General features: G+C 47.3%; 1 protein-coding gene across 7 annotated transcripts in view; it reads right to left on the bottom strand.

Annotated features, from left to right (window-relative positions):
* Positions 1 to 18,414, bottom strand: part of LOC140467985 (adhesion G protein-coupled receptor E3-like) — a 79,257-nt gene that overhangs the window by 35,934 nt on the left and 24,909 nt on the right. For 4 of the 7 annotated variants that reach the window (XM_072564100.1, XM_072564101.1, XM_072564099.1 and 1 more), the window contains 4 exons: positions 15,631 to 15,780; positions 11,496 to 11,642; positions 8,600 to 8,746; positions 1,624 to 1,776 (listed from right to left, as the gene is read on the bottom strand). In XM_072564100.1, the coding sequence (XP_072420201.1) occupies positions 1,624 to 1,776; positions 8,600 to 8,746; positions 11,496 to 11,642; positions 15,631 to 15,780 (597 nt within the window). The remainder of the gene's footprint in view (positions 1 to 1,623; positions 1,777 to 8,599; positions 8,747 to 11,495; positions 11,643 to 15,630; positions 15,781 to 18,414) is intronic. The other 3 variants (XM_072564103.1, XM_072564104.1, XM_072564105.1) reach the window with 3 other exon arrangements.

The following is an 18,414-nucleotide window of genomic DNA, read 5'->3' as shown; positions in this document are numbered from 1 at the left end:
TTAATCTATCTAATCGATAGGCCATATGTCCATTTGTTTAGATGTTAAGAAGTGGTCTCTCGCTGAAACATAAGCATGAAGTGTGCTATTTGTTTCAACACCAGAACAGGAAGTTATTACAAAGGAAACAGTCATAATATCGAATATTTCACAGTATTCTGTCTACTTATAGCACAAATTCAAAACATATAGTCAAGGTATCATTGCATTACATCTAAAACACTCCTTTATAAGTTTAAAACAAATACATCAGCTTCTATAAAGTATCCATTTCATACCCCACTACAGTTCCCAAACACTAGTGTAATCCTGATACGAGAGTCCTGTATCAAATACCTTGCTGGGTTGAAGTCACTGGAAATGTCACCTTTCAGACTGGATCTGTGATAGCTTCTTCCTGGAACTAACTACACAGCTGAGCTTCAATGTCCTCAGCCTTTAGGGACTGGGGTTAGATTGTGTGGGCAGTTTTGGTCTCCTAGTCTGAGGAGGGAGGGAGTCCAGCGAAGGTTCACCAGACGAATTCCCGGGATGGCAGGACTGACATATGAAGAAGGACTGGACCGACTCGGCATGTACTCACTGGAATTTCGAAGAATGAGGGGAGGTCTCAGAAACGTAAAAAATCCTGATGGGACGGGACGGGCTGGATGCGGGAAGAATGTTCTCGATGTTGGGGAAGTGCAGAACTAGGATCTAAGAATAAGGGGGTAAGCCGTTCAGGACTGAGCTGGGGAAGAATTTCATCACGCAAAGAGTTGTGAAGCTGTGGAATTCTCTCCCACAGGAAGCTGTTGGGACCAGTTCCTTAGATATATCCAAGAGGGAGCTGGACGTGGTCCTTGTGGCTGAAGGAGCTGGAGAGAAAGCAGGAATGGGATACTGAGATTGCATGGTCAGCCATGATGGTACTGAATGGTGGTGCAGGCTCGATGGGCCGAATGGCCTGTTCCTGCACCTATTTTCTATGTCCCTATGGAACCCAACACACCCAGTCTGGGGTTCACACGAACTCCACAACCCAAGGGAATCTCATTCACCATATCTCTGATTGTCTTCTCAGGAGCACAGTTCTCTAAAGCTAACCTGCTCTGAGGGCTTTACAGCACAGCCCCACTTAAAGTTTCAGAAGTCTGGGACAAACATTTGAAATTCCTGCTGGGTCACAAATAATGAAAATCAACAAAACCCAATCCTACTCCAGCTAGTTGGATTCTGTTGTTGGAGATGGGCGTTGCCTGGCATTTGTATGGTACGAGCATTACTTGCCACTTGTCAGCCCAAGGTTAGACATTAATCCAGACCTTGTTACACTTGGACGTGGACTGGTTCAGTATCTGAGGAGTCGCAAATGGTGCTGAACATTGTGCAATTAAATCGGTGAACATCCCCACTCTTCTGACCTTATGTTGGATGGAGCATTTTAATTGCATGATAAATTTCTGTTTACCTTATAAAGAATTTTGACAGCCTCATATGAATGTGTTCAGTAACTGAACCCGCAGTATCTGAACTGCCCAGTATTAACATTGGTACCACAACATATTATTGGAAAAGTTCACTCTTCCATTCAATCTTTGAGAGTGATCTTTGAAAGAATATAATCAAGAAATAGATCTTTACCTGCAATGCAGCGCTGTGTGACAGTTTTATTCCCAAAGGTACGTTCTCCAGGGCTTGAGACAAATCCTTCATTACAGGTGCAACTGAAATTTCCAATCGTGTTGGTGCATGTTGCATTTGAACCACACAAGTCTGTCTCACACTCATCAATATCTGGAATACAAGATAACCATCAATCTCCCTGACCACCCTCATGCACTGATCATCCCCCAGTCCGTGTTTTTGACTATAAAAAGGTCCCAGACACCGCTACCTCACTGGGTCATGGCTCAACTCCTGGAGAGGTCCAATTTGAGCATTCCACAGAGCAAGAGGAGACACCAATAAATACCGAGAGAATTAACTTCCTTTTTGAGCCTTGTCTCTCCCTGTCTGAAAGGGACAATGTGCAATGAGTTGGTAACAGCTTGGAGAAACCATCAGTGATAACTGAATGAAGTGAGACTTCGTTATTTGTTGAGCACACCGAATCCAGGTATTCTGATATCATTGGTTGTTGGGATCAGGGGCACAGCATAGTAACAGCTCTCCAATTGGCCAGATTGTACTTTCTGTGAGGGAAATGAGAATAGTGAGATAATTGGCTACAGGAATATTTCTCTCTCTCCCTTTCTTTCATTAAATTGCTGTCACCAATTTTCTGTCTACGATCTACATGTGGATACGGTGGAAGAAATAATTGTAGAAACAAAAGACAACCAGGAAGACCTGTGGGTCCAACCGAGCAACCAATCAGCTACAGTGTGATCATCGCCGTGTGGGTAATATTCAGGCATCTTCAAAGAATCGAACAGATTGAATAACAATCACATGTTGGTTTGCGATTTGAACTGGAGCGAGAGGATTGCTAGCGATTGTTGCCAAGAATTGAGCTGTTCTGGCAATTATTCACCTCCAGTGTGTGTATATATGTGTGTGTGTATGTATATATGTGTATGTGTGAGTGTGTATGTGTATGTGTGAGTGTGTATGTGTATGTGTATGTGTATGTGTGTGTGAGAGTGTGAGTGTGTGAGTGTGTGTGTATATATGTGTGTGTATATATGTGTGAGTGTGTGTGTGTGTGTGTGAGTGAGAGTATGTGTGTGTGTGAGAGTATGTGTGTGTGAGAGTATGTGTGTGTGTGAGAGTGTGTGTGTGTGTGTGAGTGTGTGAGTGTGTGTGTGTGTGTGTGTATGTGTGTGTGAGTCTGTGTGTGTGTGTATATATGTGTGTGAGTCTGTGTGTGTGTGTGTGTATGTGTGTGAGTCTGTGTGTGTGTGTATGTGTGAGTCTGTGTGTGTGTGTATATATGTGTGTGTGTATATATGTGTGTGTGTATATATGTGTGTGTGTATATATGTGTGTGTATATATGTGTGAGTCTGTGTGTGTGTGTATATATATGTGTGAGTCTGTGTGTGTGTGTATATGTGTGTGTGCATGTGTGTGTGTGTGTATGTGTGAGTCTGTGTGTGTGTATGTGAGTCTGTGTGTGTGTGTGTTTGTGGTCACCCAAACCGATGATGGTGCATTGTAGTTTTGTCTCAGTGCCATTTTCCTACATTGTTTGGTGCATCTCAAAGTACTGAAGGATCACTTCTCGGCCTTTTTGGCTAAGATCAAAGTGCTTGTCCTTATCAGAACAGGCGACGAGGGGCGAGTTGTCAAAGCTAGTTGAGATTGTTGCTGGATCGTGATTGGACGTTGGAGGGTCGATTGGTTGTGCTGACCTGCTCTTGGTGGATCTTCATGCTGGCTTCGGCCTAGTGCTAATTCAGGTACCAGCCAACCTCAGCAGCCGCTCTCAGCCCTGGCCAGGGCATTCGCAACACAGTCAGGGTGACTGTGAAGAAGGTGGAGGAGCACACACCGGTCGATCGCACAGTGTTCGTGAAGAAGATTTTGCTGGAGTGCTGCGGGTTCGAAGCAGTGGATGTGTACTGCCTGCAGGATTTCCCTGGGGCAGGCTATTTCAATGTGACCTTCAGGAGCGTGAAGAATTGCGAGCAGCTCCTGAAGTGTCTTCAAAGGAGAAGGAAGGGGAACCTCTGTTCTCCACCTTGTTGGCGGTCCCGTTGTGTGTGCTTCCTGCGCAGAGGAGTCGGGTTGTAACAATCCAGATGTACAACCCCCATGTCCCAGCAGCAGATGTCCTGACCTTCTTGAGAAGATACGTCCAGGTCGAGGGAGAGAGTAACGATGTGGTCAATCCTTTTGGGATCTGGACCAGCAAATGACAGGTCAGAGTAACCCTGAGGGTCGATGCCAGTGGGAACATCCTCCACCCAGCCTCCAGCTTTGCCATCGGAGGGAGCAGAGGGCAGCCAAAAGTGTGCCGAACCTGCGGGAGGTCAGGCCACATGGCGGCGGATTGTAAGGTGACCATCTGCCGAAACTGCAAGCAGGAAGGCCACCCGACCAAGGAATGTCAGGAGGCCAAGAACTGTAATCTGTGCGGAGAGGCGGGCCACATGTACAAGGCCTGCCCAAGACGAGGAGCCGCCACCTACACACAGATGGCCAGAGGTGGCAACACGAGCCGTGGACCACCTAAGACCAGCAAGGTACCACAAAACAGCACGGGAACGGTGTCTGGAGGCACCCAGAAGGAAGGGCAGGCTGTAGAGGAGCAGACTGCAGACAGCGGGGAGATGCAGCAGCTGATCCAAGCTCCTTCAAGACAGACGGAGGAAATGGAAGAGGAGGGAACAAAGGAGGCAGAGGATTGGATTACTGTCAAAAGCAGGAAGAGGAAACCTCCCAAAGCCACCCAGCGAAGGGGGAAGCGACACCTACACGACGAGGATACAGGCAGCTCTTCCGACGGTGAGGATGGGCGCAAGGAGGGTCATCACCAGAGGAAGAGACAGAGCGCCGTGGGGAAAAAGGAGGGCAGCACCGCCCAAACAGGAAAAGACTATCCCTCTGAGGGGAAGGGTAAAGGCCTCCCCCCACCCGGTGAGAACCAAGAGGTACCCACCGGCCCACAGCTCCAGGTAACTGGGAGCAGCGGTCCTGTGACTATCCCGCTGTCAGATGGAGAACTGGACTATGCCCGACCCGAAGACCCCAGAGTGGGGAAATGGCCCCAGCGTGGAGCCGGACAGCTACCTCAGCCCTGGGAGGGTCCAGCAGTTTGCCATCACCACAGGGATGTGCACAGCTACCCCAGAGGGGCAAGACCAGCAGCAAATGGACAGTGTCAACCTCGTAAACTGTTAAAATGGGGTTAAAAATTGCCAGCATCAATGTGCGTAGCATCAAATTGGCTACGCGATGTGTTTCTATGGTGGCCTTCCTGGCCAACGTTAAAGCCAATGTCTTGTTTCTGCAGAAATGTGGGATACTGCACCTCAGCAGCTCCAGGAGATGGTTGAGCTTGTGGGCCCATGGACCGTCAGTTCAGTCGGGGGGGCAACGATAGCTGCGCCTCCGGCCTAGGTATCCTGAGGTTAAGGAGGTGGTGGTCGGGCGCATCCTCGTCGCCGACGTCATGTACAGGAATGCTCCCCTGAGACTGATTAATGTGTACGCCCCAGTGGGTAAGAGTGAACGGTTGGCCGTCCTGCAGCAGCTTCCATTGTTGCTGGCTACGTCCAGGCCGGTCATTCTGGCCGGAGACTTCAACTGTATCATTGATGCAGATGGACAATCCAGCGGGTGGGGGGGACAGTAAACTGGACGCTACGTCCAGAGCCCTGATGGACATGGTAAAAGGTGCCAAGCTGCACGACGTCTTCAGCGCCCCTGCAGATGGAGCGCAGCGTAGATACACCTGGTCACGGGCAGACGGGTCTATCCGCTCAAGGATAGGTTACCTGTTTGTGTCCCGAATGCTCTCGGTCAGATGTCAAGCCGGTGTTCTTCTCTGACCACTGCCTCCTGCTGGCCGACTGTCACCTACAGGACGAGCAGGGGGCTGGTAAGGGAACGTGGAAGCTGAACACAAAAAGTTGTTGACCCTGGGAAATATTGAGGAGCTCAGGAGGGATTATGCAGGTTGGAGAACCGTGAAGCCCCTCTTTGAGTCCCCAGCGGACTGGTGGGACACAGTAAAAGGGAACATCAAGAGGTTCTTCATCCTCAAAGGTGTCCAGGAGGCGAGAGAGAGGTGGGGAAAACTGTCCCAGCTCCAGGAAAGTATGCAGAACCTGCTCCTGCTGCAGACGATGGGGGTCGATGTCACGGAGGACCTCAAGGAGGTGAAGGGCCAGCAAGCCTCGCTCTTTGCCTCGGAGGCCTCCAGGATAATCTTCCGGTCCAGGGTCCGCTCCGTGGAGCAGGACGAGACGTGCTCACGTTTCTTCTTCCAGAAGGTGCACAAAGAGAGCTCCGTGCTCAGCAGCCTGAAGGAAGAAGATGGCTCGGTAACGTCATCTCAGGCTGATGTCATGAGGATCAGCAAATCCTTCTACGCCAGCCTGTATGACTCGAAGCCAACCGACAGCGCGGCCTCCCAGTCGTTCCTGTCCTCTATCACGGAGGTCCTAGATGACGGAGCACGAGAGAGGCTGGACCAGCCGCTATCTCTGGATGAGCTGACCAAGGCCCTCGAGTCCTTTGAAAAGAATAAAACTCCCGGAAGCGACGGCTTATCGGTCGAGCTCTATTCTGCTCTGTGGGACTTGATCGGCCAGGACCTGCTGGAGGTGTATGTCAGTATGCTTCGGGCAGGTACCATGAGCGAATCCATGAGGAAAGGCATCATCACCCTCATCTACAAGCGGAAGGGGGAGAGGGAGGAACTCAAAAATTGGAGACCAATCTCACTGTTGAATGCGGATTACAAAATTCTGTCAAAGGTCATCGCCAACCGGGTCAGGTCTGCTCTGGGGTTAGTGATCCACCCGGACCAAACCTGTGCTGTACTGGGCAGGAAGATCGCTGAGAGTCTCGCACTCCTCAGGGATATGATCGCCTACGTGCAGGACAGAGGGTTGGACACCTGCCTGATCAGCCTGGACCAGGAGAAAGCCTTTGACAGGATATCACACACGTATATGTTCTCTCCAAAATGGGCTTTGGGGAGGGAATCTGCAATTAGATCAGATTGCTCTACACCAACATTGTCAGTGCAGTCTCAATCAATGGGTGGGAATCAGACAGCTTCCCAGTCAGATCTGGGGTCAGGCAGGGCTGCCCTCTCTCTCCTGCCTTGTTTGTGTGCTGCATAGAGCCATTTGCCGAGTCCATCAGGAAGGATGCGAGCCTGAGAGGGGTGACTATTCCTGGCAGTGGGGGCCTGCAGGTTAAGGCCTCCCTGGGTATTTGGTTCAGGGGGGCTGGGGCATGCGCCAAGTCTTGGGAGGAGCGTATCAGCAAAGTGAGGCAGAAACTGGGCAGATGGAAGCTACGGTCGCTCTCCATCGCGGGAAAAAACCTGGTCATCAGGTGTGAGGCACTTTCATTGCTATTATACGTGGCACAGGTCTGGCCTATTCCCAGAACCTGTGCCGCTGCAGTCACCCCGGCCATCTTCCAGTTTATATGGAGGTCAAAGATGGACTGGGTCCGAAGGGACTCGCTGTACAAAGATCTGGGCAACGGGGGGAAAAATACACCCAATGCCACCCTCACCCTGATGGCCACCTTTGTGTGTGGCTGCATCAAGCTGTGCGTGGATCCCCGGTACGCAAACACCAAGTGTCACTACGTACTGAGGTTCTACCTGTCCCCGGTGTTGTGAAGGATGGGCCTGGCCTCGCTGCCGCGGAACGCTCCAAGTAGTTGGACCGTTCCGTATCACCTGTCCTTCGTGGAGAAATTTATGAAGAAAAATACCTTTGACCATGAGTCCATCAGGAAGTGGTCAGCACGTAGTGTCCTTGAGACCCTTCGGGAAAAGGAGAGGGTGGATCCTGTCGAGCGGTTCCCTGAGCAGACTGTCAAAGCCATTTGGCAGAATGCCTCATCGCCAGAACTTTCCAACAAGCACCAAGACATGGCTTGGCTGGTGGTGAGAAGGGCTCTGCCTGTGAGATCCTTCATGCACACCCGGACTCTCTGCCTCACCGCACGCTGCCCTCGAAGCGGCTGCGGGGGGGGGAACGAGACTGTCACACACCTCCTTCTGGAATGTGCCTATGCAGAGGAAGTCTGGAGAGGAATGCAGTGGTGCTTGTCGAGGTTCGTCCTGAGCAGCGCCGTGACGCGGGACTCCGTGCTCTACGGCCTGTTCCCCGGGACTCACACCGAGACGAACATTAACTGTGCCTGGAGGATCATCAACTCAGTGAAGGACGCTCTCTGGGCGGTCCGAAACCTGTTGATCTTCCAGCTGAAGGAGTTGACCCCGACCGAGTGTTGCAGACTGGCACATTCCAAGGTCCAAGACTACGTGTTGAGGGACGCGCTGAAGCTTGGGGCAGCTGCCGCCAAGGCGCGGTGGGGAAAGACCACCGTGTAAGATCGGCCTGCCGAAAGAAGAACAGGGGGCCCATACAGACGTTTTTTTGGGCTCTGCTGATGCCTCAGCCAAATATATGTATATATACAAGATTGAAAAATGCACAGGATTGTAAAGGACAAGGATAAAGTCGAATCTGTGTTTGTAAATAAGAAGAACAGGGGGCCAATGCAGTCATTTGGGCTTCGCTGACACCTCAGCTAAATATATGGACATATGATTGATAAACGTACAGAGCTGTATATACAAATGATAAATGTTCATCTCTGTATGCAAAGAAATGGAATGTTTCCGCATGTATGGCATAACCAACTGTACAGGCCATCAAAATATTTTATGAATAAAGAATATTTTTGAAATAAAATAATCTCAAAGTACTGAAGGAGGCCATTCAGACCATCATTCAGGTTGCTGACAGAGTGATCCAATTTCCCTACATCGTCGCTCCAATAGCCCTACAGCTCTTCCCATCAATTCAGAGCCCAATCTTGGTCAGGAATTCTCCCTTCTGGGTGCTTGATGTCACTGAGTATTTGCAGAAAACAGACAAATATTTTAGATGTTGGTTCCCAAGCAGCGTAGTCTTTACCTTGGCACTGCGTGACTGTTTTATCAGTAAAGGTGTGTTCTCCAGTGGTTGAGACAAATCCTTTCTTACAGGTACACTCAAAATCACCAACGCTGTTGGTGCATGCTGCATTTGAACCACACTGGTCTGTTTCACATTCATCGATATCTGGAATACAAAATAACCATGAATCTCCCTGACCACCCTCATGCACTGGTCATCCCCCAGTCCAAGTTTCTAACTGTAAGAAGGTTCCAGACACCTCTACCTCACTGGGTCATGGCGCAACTCCTTGGAGAGGTCACAGTCAGGGAATTTGAGCATTGCACAGAGCAAGAGGAGACACCAATAAATACCGAGGGAATTAACTTCCCTTTTGAGCCACATCTCTCCCTGTCTGAAAAGGAGGATGTACAAAGTGTTGGTAACTGCTTGAAAAACCCAGCAATGTTAACTAAGGCATTTATTTATGGGGCACACTGATTCCAGACGTTCTGATAGCATTGCCTGTTGGATTAGGATGGAATAGCATAGTAACAACTCTCCAGTTGGTCAGATTGTAGTGTCTGTGAGGGAAATGCGAGGGAAGATTTCCAGCAGTTGGCTGCAGGAAAACCTCCTTCTCTCCCCTTTTTCAGTAAAGTTGCTGTCTCCGGTACTCTGTCAATACACCCAAAAAAATCTACACGCAGATACGGTGGAAGAAATAACCATAAAACCAAAAGGCCTGTGGGTCCAACCAAGCAACCAATCAGCAACAGTGTGATCATCGCTGTATGGGTAATATTGAGGAATCTGCAAAGAATCAAACAGATTGAGAAACACGTGCATATAGAGAGAATAGTGCTGTTCTGATGAGTATTCACCGCCACTGTATGTGTATGTGCATGTGATTTGGGGAATGAATGTGGGAAAGCTTGTGTGTGCATGTGCATGTGATTGTGAGTGTGTATGTGTATGTGCGCGTGTGATTGTGATTGCAAGTGTGAGTGTGTGCGCGCACGTATCTAACTGTAGGTATGTGTACATATGTGTGGCGAAAAAATGTGAGCATGTGTGTATTTACCTGTGGATCTGTGTGTCTCTGTATATGCGAGCTTGTGTGTTTGCGTGTGTGAGAGAAAGAAAGAGAATGTGTGTGAGTGTGTGTGTGTCTGTGTGAGTCTGTGTATGTGAGAGACAGTAGGAGAGAATGGAGGTGTGTGTGTGAGAGAGTGTGAGAGAGAGAGAGAGAGAGAGAGAGAGAGAGAGAGAGAGAGAGAGAGAGAGAGAGAGAGAGAGAGAGAGAGAGAGAGAGAGAGAGAGAGAGAGTGCACGTGTGTCTGTGTGTATACTTATGTGTATGTCTGTGTTTGATGGGGTGATTATGAATTTTTAAACAGAATAAAGTTGCAGTTATATGAATTAGAAATCCTGTTCTTTTTCTGTTCTTGTTAAAGGTCAGTGTATGGCCCTAAGCAGATTATTTGTTAACTATTACTGAAGGTATCTATTACTCTGGGTAACAGTCAGTCGGTCAGTCAGAGACAAATTGGAGTTTCTTTGATTATGCCATTAAATCTTCCCATGAGTGATGTCATTGGGAACAGTCTCTCATCGCAGTGTCCTTTTTTCCTGGTGAAGGCAGACAGTGACAATGGGTGGAGTTTGGGGGTGAGTCAGACCATTACGTGTAAAACTAAACTCATCCCATTTGCCAGCATTTGGCGTATCTTTCTCTAAATCTTTCCTACCCACGTTCTTGTTCAAATGTCTTTTGTACAAGCCTCTACCACTTCCTCTGGCAGCTTGTTCCATACATGCACCACCCTTTGTGTGAAAAAGTTACCGCTCAGGTCCCTTTGAAATCTTTCCCTCTCACTTTAAACCTCTCATTTTGGACTCCTCTACCCTGGGAGAAAGCTTTTGGCTCTTCACCCTATCCATGCCCCTCATGATTTTATAAACCTCTATCAGGTCACCCCTCAGCCTCCGACACTCCAGGCAAAAAAATGTTCAAGCCTGTCCTGCCTCTTTTTCTAACTCAAACCTTCCAGTCTCAGTAACATCCTTGTAAATCTCTTTCACGCTCTTTCCAGTTGAACAACATCCTTCCTCCAGCAGGGAAATCAGAATGGGATACGTTGTGCCCAATGTGACCTTACCAACATCCTGTACATCTGTAACATGACAACCCAACTCCTGTACTCAATGCTCAGAGTGATGTGGGGAAGTGCACCAAACACCTTCCTCACCACCCTGCCTACCTGTGACACCACTTTCAGGGGAAATATGTACCTGAAACCAGAGGCAACACTCCCCAGGCCCTACTGTTAGCGAAATATGCCCTTCCTTGGATTGTCTTACTAAAATGCAATACCTCACATTTATCCAAATTAAACTCCATCTGCCACTCCTCGGCCACTGGCCCAGTTGATCAAGATCCTGTTGTTGTCTTAGATAATGTTCCTCACTGTCCACTATACCACCATTTCTCGTGTTATCCACAAACGTACTCATCTTGCGTCCAATATTCTCATCTAAATCGTTCGAATGAATGATGAACAACAATAGCTGGAGCAACAGTGGTCCTTGCGGCACACCACTGGCCATAGCCTCCAGTCTGAACAACAGTCCTCTACAGTCACCTTCTGTCTCCTACTATCAAGCCAACTTTGGATCCAATTGGCTGGATCTCCCCGGGTTTGTCCCAGTGCCATTTTTCTCCCCAGGTTCATCGATTGCAGCATCTTAAAGGACTGAAGGAGGTCATTCAGGCCATCATTCCCATTCGTCCCATGTCATCACTCCGATGTCCCTGTCGGTTTTTCTGTCAATTGAGAGCCCAGTCTTGATTTAGAGTTCTCCTTTCTGAGTGCCCTGTGTCACTGGGTATTTTTGCAGGAAGACAGCTTCATGCAAGTACAATAACTTTTACCTCGGCACTGCGTGACTGTTTTATCGGTGAAGGTACGTTCTCCAGTGGTTGTGATAAATCCTTCATTACAGGTACACTCAAAATCTCCAAACTTGTTGGTGCAAATTGCGTTTGAGCCACACGGGACTGTCTCACACTCGTCGATATCTGGAACAAGAATTGGTTTTGTCATCCTGCGCACCATTAAATCTAATTATCTCCCAGCCCTGTTCCACCTTATAGCCGAAAGGGAGACTCCTGTCACATTAACTTCCTTGTATCATTGTAGAGAAACCGTTCTTGGGAGCCAGCAATGTACTAAGGGGAGATACCAAAAACTACAACAGTACCATCTCTAATGTCACAAGAACATCCCATTCTCCCTGTAGGAGGATTAGCAGACATTATTTGACACCTTGGTGTGATGCTCACATGAATGTATTTTGTGCCTAACATGGACATCAAGTTAAAATAAACCAGGAACATGTTCAGATGTTTCACCTGCAGTCTTTAGTTCCAGTGTTTTTGATTTAACTTTTAGATTCTTTGAGCAAAATACCTTCCCGCAGGTGCAGCTGAAGGCTGGTGCATCCTGTGTGGGATTGCCTTCTGATATCAGAAACTAATTTTAAAAAAACCATGCTGACAATCTGCACTGAGCACATCAGCTTATTGAGCCCCTCTCAGCCCAGCTCCAGCACTGAATCTCAAAAAAACACAACAACTCTCCAACACAAAAGGCCATGCAGCTGTCTTCAACGCTTCCAACTTCCACACAGACAGCAGCAGTCCCCACTTTCTCCTGGACAGCACAAGGGAACTGGTTCAGGGCACGGATTTGAGACTGTTTCCGAACATTATGTCATTCAATCAACGAGGGAAGAGAATCATTTAGATCCTGTTTTGGCAGAGTTAGCTTTTCATCTCAGGGATAGTCTCAGAAACACTGATCATAACATGATATTGTACAGAATAACCTCAATTATCCAAATGAGATGGGTGGGGATATTATGTTCAGATAAAGGATTGTTTGGATAATGGATAGCGTTTTTACGGGACCTAAAGATCTTGTTCAGATAATCTGAAATTCGGATAACTGATGTTCAGAAAATCATTGTTGTTCTGTATTTAAGAAATAGTGATCACAACATAATGTTCCATTGAAGAAATAGTGATCATAACATGATATTGTATTGAAAAGCGATGATTACAAATCCAATTCTGTACATATGAGGGATGGCCTGGTGCCAGAAGATGGGAAAATTGATTAAATCATGTGACAGCAAATAAGCAATAATGCACATGGAAAATATATTTCACAACTCTCCACAAATTTACATTGCGTGGAGAAACTAAAGCTTTGGAGGAAAAGAGATTCATTTGAAACTTGCTAAAAAAAAAAAGGTGAAAGGCAGGATTAGTTTAAAATAAAATAGGGATAATATTGCTAAGGTGAATGGGATGAGAATGAGGGCTGTGGAATTATTGGATACCAGCAAAAGATGATCAAAACTCATGAATAGTGAGAATGTAGATCATAAGCTTAGGTTCATCAGAAATACTAAAAAAAAGGAAGCCTCACAGAAACCAGTGCAACACATTCCCCATTTTTGAATGCTCCTGCTCCAACTTAACATACTTGCAGAGATTAAGCATTCAGCTGTGACATGACTAATTTAGATGAGAGTTGAATACCAACACAATGATGCCTTTAGGGAGAGTTGGGCACCTTTGGAGCTGGAGGGTGTTATTTCCCCCACTTCAACTTCATTTTAATTTAGTCCCCCCTGTTTCTCCTACACTCCTTTATTTATATTATCATTACATTGCCATGGGGTTTATAAATTGGTCTGTTAATGGCGATTAAAGACCACAAGAGGTAGCCCCCCACCAACCCCCCAATTCAATTGAATCATGGCTGATTTGTTGGTGGTGTCCATTTTTAAAAATCAACATGTCGAGGTATTGAACTTAACCGATGTCCCCATTCGAAAACTCTCTGCCAAAATGAAACGTCCAAGCGTTTGAGCTGATCAAGGAATGTCTTCCACTTTTGAACACTATGGTGCAATCAATGACCATCTGCCTATCAGGCTATAAGCAACATTTGTGATTGATGACATTGCACGTTTCGGAGCACACGTCAGACTAAATCCGTCTCACTCACCCTTGGAATCGTTCCAACTTGAAGTAACACGTACAACTACAAACATATTATTTCTTCAATTGAACAGCAGGCCTCTTCATCTTCGGTTAAGCAGCTGATACAACACCATATACCATTCAGCACAGACACAAGTCAACCTGACCCAGCAGCTCATTCAAGAGCTCCCACCATTCCAGCTTCCTGCCGAATGATACCCAACTGTGGCACAGATTAGAAGCAGGTTAGAAGCAAATTTTGGCAAACTAACATCCAAGCCCTCGACTGTCATCTGTTAAATCCTCAAATTGGAGTACACTCTGTCAATGTAAGTTTGCATGTGTTCAGTGAGGAGTTAGTGAGGACTGCAGATGCTGGATTCTGCATTTGTTCAGTTGACAAGGCGCTTGGTTTTCGAGCTGAAAATTGATTTGTGATCCAATTGTTCGTGCACCTACAACAAAAGTTGATGAGGCCGAACCATGGAACACTGGTTACCATGGAAACTAGCCAAATGGCAGCTTCATCCAACACAGAGAAAATGGAATGAATCATCCATTCCTTTCTCCTTCACAACCTGTTGACAACCAGGAATAGTTTCAGATTTGCGACGATGTGTCAAGATGACGAACTATACTCTTTCAGGGCATTCATCACAAACCTGCTAAAAATCGATAGGAATATCAAAGGGTCATGAAAGAGAGGCAAAGGCAGAGCTGCAGAATTGATCAATTATTTTTAATCACAGATTTATTACCGAACCAGTGAGAGGTGGTGAGAGTGACAGGAACAAATAATCGATATCCCCATGTTTTTATGGCCCTGCAAGTGACATTACAACTTACCCACTAAGCAGGTGGGGCACCACATTCAAGGAACTTGGTGCTGACCAGCAGAAAGGACCCTACTTAGTTCACAACTAGAAATTCACTCAGTCCACCACCGACGCTCCGTGGTTGGAGTGTGTACCACCTACATGATGCACCAAGACTCCTTAGGCTGCACCTTCCCACCCCATGGCCTCTACCACCTAGAAGGACAAGGGCAGCAGATACTTGGGAACACCACCCTCTGCACGTTCCCCTCCAAGTTGCTCACCATCCTGATTTGGAAATCTATCGCTGTTCCTTCACTGTCTGTGTGTCAATCCCGGAAATCTACCCCAAGGGCATTGTGGGTCAACCTGCAATACATGGACTGCAGCCATTCAAGAAGGCAGCTCAGCCTCACCTTCTGAAGTGGCAATTAGAGATGGGCAATAAGCACTGATCTTGCCAGCAATGCAGACATTCTGAAAGTAAACACTTAAGTAGTGCCTCTTGCTTTCATCTCTGTAGCTGTTGTTCTATTCCCACGCCCTTTTGCTCATATTTTCGATCTTCGTTTTCAGGGATAACGTATATTTTGACAACAGACCTGGGTTTCACCAGTTTCCTCATTTCCCCTCCTCCCAACTTACCCCAGTCCCAAACCTCCAACTCGGTACCGCCCTCTTGACCTGTCTATTGTCTTTCCCATCTATCCACTCCATCCTCCTCTCCAATCTATCACCTTCTGCTCCATCTATCACATTCCCAGCTACCTTACCCCCAGCCCCACCTCCCCCCCATAAATTTATTTCTCAGCACCCTCAGCCGACAAGCGTCATTCCTGATGAAGAGCTTATGCTCGAAATGTCGATTCGCCTGCTCCACGGATATTGCCTGGCCTGCTGTGTTTTTCCAGCACCACACTCTCAACATCAGACCTATGTTGGCTGACACAATTTGCATCACCCTCCACCTCATCGATGGTCATGTCATTGACCTCTTACTGACAAATGCCAATGGCAAGACCATTTAATTAGCATCTATGCCTGGTGGTTAGCTCCTGGTGCCCAAAGCAGGAAAAGCAATTCTGCCCCCTTTTATGAAGGGTCCCACCATATTGAGTAGAATTGACACGCACCCATTGACTTAATGCCCCTCAGATTTCACAAGAGGGTGTCACACCTTCAAAGGTCCCCGTTCTTACCGAAACACCCTCCATAACCAGCTGTAAAGTTAGTTAGTCCTGAAGACGTGATGAATCCTTTCTTGCACAGACAGTAGAAACTTCCCACTGTGTTATAACATATTGTATTGGGGCCACACACTGGTGGCATTTGGTAACATTCATTTTGTTCTGTAACAGACATGAAACGGACATGTGAATATCACCCATTATCGACGTTGAGTTACAGTCCCCTTCCTCCCTCCTCTCTCACTCTCTGCAGAGTCTCGTCCCATTGGACAATCTGCCTTGTGATCAATCCATACGTCTATGAGCCGGTTAGTGGCTAGAATGTAGATTGGGGAATGAGAGGGGTTCGAAATTTGCAACAATCTGGAAAGGAATTTATCAATCAAACATTTGATATTTCTCTAACGGCCAACACTGATACAACAGAACATTTCTCAACTGCTGGAACCTTTGATGCTCATCAATACTCTCTTGAGAACTAGCTTCACGTGAAGTCTTGGTTGAACATGCACACCAGGAGAGATCCGAAGATTCTGGAGTTTAAAAGATCAAGGTCCAACCTGATTGAGATATGGAAGGGTCTTCAGGGTTAAAGTTCATGCTGCATTGGCTCCACCCATTCTGCTGATGTCTGTAAGAGTGGAAAGCATTTCTACTCCATTTTTGGAGAGAGCAGAGGTATCTGTATCAACTCCCTAATAATTAACATAGACCATAGAACAGTACAGGCCCTTCGGCCCACGATGATGTGTCAAGTATATATCTTTATCTCAGATCAACCTCACCTACACACCCTTCAATTTACCGTCGTCCTTGTGCTTGTCCAGCAGTCGCTTAAACATCCCTAATGTCTCCTACCACCGCTGGCAGTGCATTCCACACACCCACCACTCTGTGTAAAAAATCTACCTCTGACCTCTCCCCACATACCTTAACATTATAACCCCTCATGGCAGCCATTTCAGCCCTGGGGAAAAGTCCCTGGCTATCCACTCTATCGATGCCTCTCATTACCTTGTACACGCTATCAAGTCACCTCTCGTCCTTCTCACTCAACCTCTCTTCAGAAGACAAGCCCTCCAATCCAGGCAGCCTGAACAAATGCAGTTGTACTTCGTAATCAAGCAATAGACCTTGCTGCCTAAGAACAGCTTATTCAGTGGATACTCTACGGTGATGTATCCTCTCCCACGAATCACTAGATAGACCCAGGACAAAGGCAAAATGGCCGCAATGAATGATCTCAAACAATCCTTCCTCAGTCCCACCCCAAACGTGGACATATTTTTGGAATTCATTCACAGGACTTGGGCACCGCTGGCAAGGCCAGCATTTATTGCCCCATCCCTAACTGCCCAGATGGCAGTTCAGGGTCAACCACATTTGCAGTGGGTCTGGAGTCACATGTAGGCCGGACCAGGTAAGGGCAGAGAGAACATTTCCTAATCTGAACCAGAGCGATGTAGATAACCTCTCCCTGCACAGCCAGACAGAGACCGGGATCGATCTCGGTTAAAAATCACACAACACCAGGTTAGAGTCCAACAGGTTTATTTGGAAGCACTAGCTTTCAAGGCACTGCCTCATCATCAGGTGATTGTGAAACATGACCATACGACACAGAATTTATAGCAAAAGGGTTACAGTGTCATGGAGTTGTAATGATATATTAAACAACTCGATTAGATTATGTTCCCTACAGTGTGGAAACAGGCCATTTGGCCCAACGAGTCAACACCGACCCTCTGAACAGTAATCCCTCCCAGACCCATTCCCCTGCCCTATATTTACCGCTGACTAATGCACCTAACACAATGGAAAATTTTAGCATGGCCAAAGCCTGTACATCTTTGGATTGTGGGAAGAAACCAGAGCACAGAGGAAACCCACGCAGACATAGGGAGAATGTGCAAACTCCACACAGCCAGTCACCCAAGACAGGAATCGAACCTAGGTCCCTGACACTGTGAGGCAGCAATGCTGACCACTGAGCCATCATGCTGCCCTATCGCAACACCTTGGGAGTGTAAGGGAGGGACTGGAGGAAATCTGCTGAGTCTCGCTCATCAAACTGTAGACAAGGCAATCGAGAGAAAATGGGGAAATCCACACAGTGGCTTTCCAAACTCCCACACGGCCAGACCTGCAGTGGGATGACCCAGGAGCAAATCAGGACGTTTGTGGCCTACATCAGCCTGACAAAGACAGTCCAGACAGTAGGAGCTGAGGAAAGAATGGGACGGGAACAAATATAAAGAGACAAATGGAAGGGAATGAGAGTAAAGAAGGACAAACAAGAATGGGCCGATGAGTACCCTAGACCCCAGCATTAATCTGTAATGATCCTATCTGTGGTATTACTGAACTCTCATTATGGGTTCCCCTCCAATCCACTCACCAACCTCATTTGGAAATATATCGCTGTTCCTTCAGTGTCGCTGGGTCAGAATCCTGGAATTCCCTCCCTAACAACCGACACCATGCGGACTGTAGCAGTTCAAGAAGGCAGCTCACCCCCACCTTCTCAAGGGGCAATTAGGGACTGGACAATAAATGCTGGGCCCAGCCGGTGATGCCCATGTCCCACTAACCAATACATTAAAACAAAGCAGCATGACCTCAATGTCAGCATCAGTGAGGGAGACATCCAGTTGGGAGAGAGGAGAGGCAGGTAAGTTGTCGTGATGTGGCGGACTGTTGACACAGGGGTTTCTGAAGAGCGTCCTGTATTATTGGGTGTGTAAACCCAACACAATGATAAGTCTGATCACATTTCAGAGCTGAACAGAACCAATT

The sequence above is a fragment of the Chiloscyllium punctatum genome, chromosome 46 (genome assembly GCF_047496795.1).
Source record: "Chiloscyllium punctatum isolate Juve2018m chromosome 46, sChiPun1.3, whole genome shotgun sequence".
In the NCBI taxonomy this organism is placed as follows: domain Eukaryota; kingdom Metazoa; phylum Chordata; class Chondrichthyes; order Orectolobiformes; family Hemiscylliidae; genus Chiloscyllium; species Chiloscyllium punctatum.
The sequence above is the reverse complement of the archived record's forward strand: the minus strand, read 5'-3'. Positions and strand labels throughout refer to the sequence as shown.